The 8,742-nt window shown below is 37.4% G+C and overlaps 2 protein-coding genes across 2 annotated transcripts in view; both read right to left on the bottom strand.

Moving 5' to 3' along the window:
* The window catches only part of LOC106120992 (uncharacterized), a 3,452-nt gene extending 2,035 nt beyond the window's left edge, over positions 1-1,417 (bottom strand). Inside the window, exon 1 of the mRNA XM_013316463.1 lies at positions 31-1,417. Coding sequence (XP_013171917.1) covers positions 31-1,415 — 1,385 coding nt within the window. The 5' untranslated portion in view covers positions 1,416-1,417. The remainder of the gene's footprint in view (positions 1-30) is intronic.
* A 3,850-nt stretch (positions 1,418-5,267) lies between these two features.
* On the bottom strand, positions 5,268-7,762 carry LOC106120991 (uncharacterized). The gene is made up of 4 exons (XM_013316462.1): positions 7,633-7,762; positions 6,801-6,882; positions 6,153-6,362; positions 5,268-5,374 (listed from the first exon to the last, which is right to left on the bottom strand). The coding sequence occupies exons 1-4, from the start codon at positions 7,738-7,740 to the stop codon at positions 5,268-5,270; spliced, it is 507 nt and encodes a 168-aa protein (XP_013171916.1). The 5' UTR covers positions 7,741-7,762.
* Between the last annotated feature and the right edge of the window lie 980 nt (positions 7,763-8,742).

Raw genomic sequence — 8,742 nt, 5'->3', positions numbered from 1 at the left:
CGTTGTACCGTTCGACTTTTAACTACTAACCTAACTTTAAGCTCGCCGGTGTTTACACGAGTCGTAGGCAAACCGGTGATAAAGAAATCTGAAAACTGATCTAATGTTTGCATAAGTTTTAACTTGTCAATACCTACTACGTCCGTAACAACGATTGTTAAATCTTGAGTACCTGCCTTATCGCTATGCATCAAATTTACGTAAACAATTTTTGATAAACAAAGCTCAGTCGATATCAGGTTCATAGCAAAACCCTGTTTTAATATCTCGCGACCTAACATGACGTCACTCTGAAGGTAATTATCGGGCAAAACATGTAATAAAATTTCGAGATGGTGATCGTCAACTTTAACACAAGACAAAATCTGTTCGGTACTGAACACTCGAGAATGACCCATACCGGTCATAGCAACAACATTAGTAAACCGTTTACCACTAAATTTAGATGCAAAACTTTCTTTAACTAACGAGCATTCAGCGCCAGAATCATAAGTAAAGTAAATCAGTGAACCTTTATGTTGTAATGTGCCCGACGGTGGTTGCACGACGCATACATCAACACGTCGCTCGCTTCGAGACGCGCCGGCGCCTCCGTCGCCCGACCCGCCGCCGCTGCCACCGCCGCTGCCGCCGCTGGTACACCGGACGGCGATGTGGCCTGTTTTGCCACATTTGTAGCACACCAACGGTCTTAGAGTAGGCTGCTGCATCACTGGGCTTGACGGCTTCGGTGTCGTAGGTCTTCCTTTCACGTCGATCGTCTTGCTTCTACATTCTACTCGCTTATGGCCGGTCTTTCCACAATTGAAGCACTTGAGAGTTAACTTCGCTCGTTTAAAATCAAGTGCACTCGATGACTCGCCGCTGGTATTTAACTTGCGTTTTAATTGAGAGAATGCATTTAACTCTTGTTGTAATTTTTCTCGCGATACGATGTTCGTAGTAAAAGCCAAACGTTGAAGTCTTGTGTCAAACTGCGATATGTGAGCCAGTACTGTAGCGACGGCTATCTCTTCTTTGTTTACATCTTTCCAACGATTCGTTAAAGAAGATATCAATCGACTTGCATATGCCGGAAGTGATTCTTTTTCACTTGGTTTTTGTTCGCTTAATTTAATGAGGGTACCTGCTAAAGTTTCTGTCGAAACAAATCTTTCGCTAAAAAGTGATTTGAATTCTCTCCATGTAATCCCTTCGTACGCGATTTGAGATAACCAGGTGGATGCCTCACCTTTGAGGGCCTTACTAACAGCTAACACGAGCTGGCCGCCTCTTGGTGGATTTTCAGAGAAGCACAAATCAGCGGTTGCACACCACGATCTTGCATCGGTGTCCTGTTTCTCGGGGTCGAACGTAGGTAGATTGTCGAGATAGACATGTTTCGGCGCTTGCAGAGCTTCGATTAGCGCGCGCATGTTCTGATTCTGTTGTTCGAACATGGCACGCCAAATATTCGCTTCATTGCTCTTCTCTTCATGTTGCGTGGACATCGATCCCACTTCGGATGACGGCGGAGGCGGGTTGCTGCTAGCAGAGGGGTTCATGGTGCACTTTTCAATCTTCAATTTACAATTATGATAACGTAGGTAACGCGCGATGGTTCAATGTCCGTTCCAGTCGGCAGCCACAGGAGAAGTGTTCTGCTGCCGTGCCTCGGCTGGTAAGGTGTTGACCCATCGAACGCCGACAGACGGCGCTGGCGTCACTTTCCGTAGTAAACTCAACTGCCGCAGTGGCGCTAGTGTTGCGTTGATTACGACAAATATAAAATATATAAATTTAAAATTAAATATTTGACGAAAAATAATCTTTTACCGAGCACTTATGTTCTAATTCTAAATAGATTTCTGTTTTAAATCAATCATCTAAAAGTGTCTTAACACATAAAAATAAGAAGAAAACATCAAAGTGGACAGGCAAGTAATTTTGCAAGACATAGTAGAGTGTTGTGAGCCCTTGTCGGAGTGGGCAGCGGATCAAAGAGATCCCCGTTCTTTTTGTAGTATTTCGTGGCTTACCCTATTACTATATGGAAAACTTGTTTGAGTACTACGGGAGATGAATTTACTTGGATTTATATTTACAAAATAAAAAACAAGCGAAGAAAAAGTCAAAGTATTATGCATCTATTTAGGTGTACACATATCTTGAAGAGTATTCACATGTGCCCACACCCCGGTTAACAGTGAGTCGAGGGAACCAGAGGGGGTTTAGTGGGTAGGCTCCTTGTCCCATTAGGGATGTGGAGAGAGTCCCACATAACCGGAGTGGCTTTCCCCGAGGCACCCGGTATGAGTAACGCATTCTCTCTCTTAAAAAAAAAGAAAAAAAAGGTGTACACATATCTGGAAAGTTCTTGTGATGTTATACTGAGCTTTGAAACGTATATTTGATTTTTTTTTAATATTATAAGATGACAAGCTGCTAAATTCGCCAAAATAGTGAAGCTATCACTGCCCATAAACATCAGCAATTGCAGATGCGTCGTTTGCTTTTAATCGACTGACGAGTGTACGAGAAGAGGGAAGAGGAAAGAAAAGAGAATATTTCCCCTCCACACGTGTCTCTTCCTCCGTCAAATTGACTTCGTCTTGCGTACATCAAATCTTGGGTCTAGATTTTTTTTTGGTGACCGAATTGCTACTGTTTTGCCCTGAGTGCCTCCTTTACAGCTTCATCAGGCTTGAGGTGGCGGAATGCAGATGGCACTTAGCCTAAACCTCGTTTGAAGGGGTCTAGAACACTATTGTGGCTTTATTTTTTTTTAAGAAAAGTACAAAAATTTATAGCTTACTTATGTATATTCAGGCATAGAAAACGGTCTCACTCCATTTTATCAGTTTGAGGCAGGGAACATTCAAAGTTAGGGTTAACGTCGTAAAATATGATAAAGAACTTTTCGCTTTACTACCCTTAAACCTAAGAGCAAGCTATTATAGTTTTATGAAGGTCTTAAGTGATTTTATATCATAAATAAGGAAGTAGTTATAGGCAGGATTACGTCCGTTCAAGTGATTTTCGTCCATTGAATAATAGATTTTTGGTCAAGTTTGTGGTATTTTTGCCCCCTTCTTTTGGAAATTATAACATTTCTTATTCAGTAACAACAATAAATAAATTATGATAAACTAGCGACCCACCGCGACTCCGTCTGCGTAGAATAAAAAAAAACTTAATAAGTAGTCTATGTGTTCCTCCAGACTATTTTGTACATCTATGCCAAATTTCATCCAAATCCGTTTAGCCGTTCTCGTGATACCTTTTAACATCCATCCATAATATTCGCATTCATAATATTAGTAAGAGAGAAATACTTTTAGGCCAAACTAAGTTTTGATTTTCAAGTAATTTCGACTAAAGGATAATAGGTTTTGTATTGTTAGGAAGGAGATCCGACACTGCCGGTGTCGGCGCCACACTAGCCTTATTAAAATGTCAACGCTTATCTCCCCTCACTAATCAATCTGAGACTTGACTTGGTAACAAAAGCGCGCCATTCGCGTTAAAGGATTCGAAGTAATGTTAGGAGGAAATCCGAAAATGTGCCATTGTATTGACGCAACACTAGCCTTACTAACGTCGACGTTTATGTCACCTCACTATTCATTCTGACACTGGACTTTGTAACGAAAGCACGTCATTTGCACCAAAGGATTGTAACTAATAATATCTAAAAGTATATTCCGCTTTTAATTTCAAGAAATACTTACGAGTAATATCTGTGATATAAAATAAATTACACAGAGAGTATTACTGTAACTCTTTTTACTTAAAGTTTGCTCTATTTTCTTCAGTCGTGTGGAGCTTATCAACGCAAACCAGAGCATAATATCTCTCAAAGAAATAAGGTTCACATCAAAAGGAAAACTTATTTGATTCCCTCTGAAGTAAAACGGAACAAGAATTTAACTAAAAAGCGAATACTACTTTATTTGATCTTAGTATTTGATAGTAAAGAAACTAAAGGAAAGTAAATATTTTTTCGATAAATTAAATAATATATATCTAGGTATATTATGTATATACGAAGATAACATTTCGTTTGACTTGATTGTTGTTAGTTGTTAGTTAAATTGTTAACTAACATGTTTTTTTCAACACACTTTATACACTATTTCTTTTTGTTATTCATGATATTGGTAGACAGAAGCGGTCAAAAATAGATAAGACATGTTAATTTTATTATCTTAATTATTCATCATCATCATCATATTCAGCCCTAATTCGTCCACTGCTGAACACTGCTGCTGTGCCACCCGCATCCAGTGCACTCCCGCAACCATGACCAGGTCATCGGTTCATCGTACGGGAGGCCTACCTACGCTGCGTCGACCCGTCCGCGGCTGCCACTCTTGGACTTTTCGGCCCCATCGGCCGTCCGTTTTGCTGGCAATGTGGCCGACCCATCATCACTTAAGGTTTACAATTCTTCTTACTGATATGTATTATAAATGCAAATGTTTGAATGGATGGGTGGATGTATGTCCGTTGCGGAGATACCTTCTGTTTGAAGGTATCTCCGCAACGGCTCAACGGATCTTAATAAAAATTGGCATAGATTTAGAAAATAGTATGGAAGAACACATTCTACGCGGACGAAGCCTTGTGTGACTAGTGTCTTTACAAAACTTTTAAACGCAAACAGTTGGAGATAAAAATATTATCATTTCCAACAGGGACGGAAAATATTAAAATGGATATGATAACGTAGTTATTCTTGAGACGTGATGCTGTGAAGATAATATACTTTTATTCTCACGTACCAACTAGAGTAGTGTTACATAATCCACTTAAAGAAACCGCAAGGCACTAAATTCAAGTCACGCATTTACGGCGAAAATCATAGATGATTTCTTAAAGAACTAAAAGGTCGTAACTGAAATGTAGACAATTTATAAGATTAAGATTTAAATAATATATTTCTAGGTCTTATATCTTATATCTTACTAATATTATAAATGCGAATGCTTAGATTGATGGATGCATGGATGTTTGTTTGAAGGTATCTACAGAACGGTTGAATGGATCTCGATGAAGTTTGGCATACATATAGAACATAGTCAGGAAAAACACTTAGGCTCCTAATTATGTTTTTTTTATTCGGCGCAGACGGAGTCGCGGACCACTAGTCTTCTAAAAATAACACTGCCAGTATTTGAGTTATAGAATTTCATAAATATTAAAACTTTTGTTTTGAAATTAATTAAAAAAAGATATTAAAATAATAATTTATTTAAAACAATTTAAATTATATTTAAAAGTACAGATTAAACAAAGAACAAAATTCTGTAAATAGCACTGTCGTAACCGTCAGATCCAACCTTTGTCTTATGTACCACACCGCCGTATGTATTGCATTGTTTTGAACCACAGCCTGAAATTGTAAATGAAATTACTTCAGTTATATACTTTTTGAATGTAAAATACTGGCAAGAAATAGAATGGAAAAGTGATTGTATTTATTATATTATATATAATATATTAATATATTTATTTATTTGTTTCTCGTTTCTGAAAGTACAATTTAATTTAAATGTCATGGCAGGAGATAATATGTAGATAATATGTAAGTAATTGTAATTCGAAACCTTGCCATTTTTAATAATAGCATTATGGTTAGAATTCGATTTAAGGATTCTATATTTTTAACACTCTTGACACGTTAGCTGCCATGTTGACTATACGAGTCGTATGTCCGACAAGCTAATGTTTCAATCAGGCCATGTCGGACTATGTGTCCGACAAGCTATACTTCCATTCAAAACCTCGCTGTGGCTTTTAATCGCATTGTTGTATAAAGCGTGACCCGCAAGGGCCCATCAAATGGTTTTGGACAAAAATAAAAAAAAAAAAATTTTCGTTTTTCGAAAAATCATTATGGCAGCTAACGTGTTAAGGTACGTGTCCATTGGGCCGCGCTGGACGCATCGCATGTGAAGCCCGCAACGGATTTTAGTTTACGTCGTATGATTTTACAACGCTGCGTTCATCAGCGCCGTCCACATCGCATCAGGCGCGACCAATGGACGCATACCTTTAAGGTACAGGGCGACGATACGTCAGATTATTATTTGACATTTATTGAAGTGCTTATAATTTAAGTAGAAAGACTTATATCCAGGTGCGTTTAACGATTAACAAGATTAATATACCTGCAACCTCAACATTTTCTTTTGAATTTATAAAATCTTCTGGAAATCCCATTCTATGGAATAATGAATGCCAGCTTGGTTTCGGTATTACAGGTATCGCATGGTTCAAGAAATTAGGGTTCCTTGAGCTTAGGAAATACGCTCTTGTGACTCTAATTTCTGGTGTTGTTGTAGTTTCCAGTGGTGTGACTTTTGATGTCGTTTTACGTCCTGAAAGACAGTTAATATATAAATTTTAAACAACTTATTTAAGAGATGAGTTATTACATTATTTGTATTGTAACAACATATTATGTTAATTTTCTAGTAATTATTTTGAAGGTATAACATTTTTTACATACAAACTTATATTTAACCTTTAGGTTAGGTGATTAATTTAGAAATAACTTTTCTTACCGTGTGTTTCTGAGTCTGAAAATTGATTTTAAAACATATTGTTATCTCTGCGTTGTCAAAGATGACACAGGGATGACTATACATTTTATACGGAGATTTCGATGTCAGAAACCCACTGTTAGTAGCCTACGTAACAACAGGAATATTTGTGTACAGTTGTCAAGTGGCGCGGTAGTTTTGACTGCGCATATATCAGTCAGTTAGTTTACTTAAAAAATAGTTAATGTAGATAAAGATTAAAATCCAACTCACTTCCACCTCTCCCTAATCTTTTTATGCGCACAGGTCTTCTTATTGTTTCGCTGATCCTATCCCAGGCATTACTGAATGCGTTCTGGAATCATAACATACAATTGTAAATTCCTTATTGTCCTATATTGTCTTAAAAAAGTATGTGCGCATTTGTAGAATGTCTCTAACGGTATTTTATAATAAAAAAATAAATTACTACTATATAGTGCATAGTCTTAATACACAATTTTATAATTATTTCTTAAATAATTGTATCAATTGAAGAATCAGTTAGCAAGCACTTAGTGCGTGTGTTCTGTCAAAACATTTGTGAAATGCAACGCTTTATTTTGGCGGGACATATACACCGAAATATTCTTTGACAGTGAAGTAAAGATATGAATAGTTTAAAAAACATATAATAAAAAATTAAGAACATATAGAACTTGAAGAACAGAATTTTCGTTTAGTACAAAATCAATTTAATTTTAGAATAAAAACGATGATGGATTAATTTTTAATTATGTATAAAATACACCGAGAGAGTCGGTGGCTCAGTTGTTAAAGCACTTGACTTGTAACCTGCAGGTCGTGGGTTCGAATCCCACCATGTACCAATGTGTTTTCGATTTTCGATTTACATATGTACGTTTATCCGACGTTCTTACGGCGAAGGAAAACATCGTGATGCAACCTACACATATCTGAGAAGAAATTCAAAGTCATGTGTAACCCACACTGAGCTAGCGTGGTTGACTATGGCCTAGTTATCCCTAACATAGGGAATGCTCCGAGCAACTCAGTTGGGACGTATAGTGAGCTGATGATGATGTATAAAATATCAAATGATTACCCCAATTTCCGTTGGTATTGCAGTGAAGAAACTGACCACATCGCCCTTTACTGTATCAAAAATAAAAAACATTAGAACCGTACACATCACCGCAGAAAACACTTTCATAATGAACACAACTAATTCCAATGAACTTCTGATCATGAATGTTGTACTCGTACGTCGCGCGCTACTTATAAATATTATTAATTAAATATAAAACAATATCTATCAATGGAACAGGAAAAATATCATTTACTTAGCTATGAATACGGAAATATTACATGTGCATTAAACATTGTCTATACTTACAATCAATGTAGACTTTTATAAATATTTAAGGTTTTCTTTATAATAGTTTTTACATAAAACAAGATCAGTGGTAGACAACAGCAACAACAACATGCACGAAAGGGTCGGCTCGATCAGTGAAATACCACGACCACACAGAAGAAAGGCGTGAAGTGGAAGCAATTCCGCGTTTCGTCTGATGAGTGTGCGTCCCGGAGGCCTAGTTTAGTCTTCTTTCCCTTCCCACCCTTTTTCTTATAAGGAAAGGATGGGAAGTGGAAGTGGACTTTCCGGATGAGAGGATACATGGAAAGGGAAATTATTTTATTTCTGTGCATCCTCTCCTCCGTCGATTAAAGGTAGGTAACGCATATGCAATTGTGTATGTCTATGGGTAACGGTCACTACGCTATTTCAGCGATTTCAGGTGGCCGCTCGCTCGTTTGCCACCTTATAATATATAAAAAAGGGAAGTTTTGTCTGATGAATGTACGTGCGGGATGCCTAAGTTGAGTCTCCTTTCTGTTCCCACTCTTTCATACTTTTTCTCATAAGGAAAGGATGGAAAGGGGTACTAGATTTGACGCATAAGAAGGGGAAATTTCCTCTTACTGTGCGCACCCTTTTAAATCAATTATTGGTAGGCAAAACATCTGCAAATGTCGATGTCTATGGGCAGTGGTCTCTTCATTTCAGCGGATTTAGGTTGCTGCTTGATCACTTGCTACTTTATGATACAAAAATCTAAGAAGTTTTATTAACTTATTTCATAAACGAGGGTTTGAACTTAATTTATTATGTAGTTTTTAGATGAACATATTGACCGGATGAATTCATTTA

Source organism: Papilio xuthus, unplaced genomic scaffold, assembly GCF_000836235.2.
Source record: "Papilio xuthus unplaced genomic scaffold, Pxut_1.1 DF826945.1, whole genome shotgun sequence".
Lineage (NCBI taxonomy): Eukaryota > Metazoa > Arthropoda > Insecta > Lepidoptera > Papilionidae > Papilio > Papilio xuthus.
This window is presented reverse-complemented; position numbering and strand designations above follow the sequence as displayed.

Coding starts and splice junctions, on each gene's coding strand:
- LOC106120991 (XM_013316462.1), bottom strand. CDS start 7,740: ATGAAAGTGTTTTCTGCGGTGATGTGTACGGTTCTAATGTTTTTTATT. Junction 6,363..6,800: donor AAGATTAGGGAGAGGTGGAA/GTGAGTTGGATT, acceptor ACTGTCTTTCAG/GACGTAAAACGACATCAAAA. Junction 5,375..6,152: donor AGAAAATGTTGAGGTTGCAG/GTATATTAATCT, acceptor TTACAATTTCAG/GCTGTGGTTCAAAACAATGC.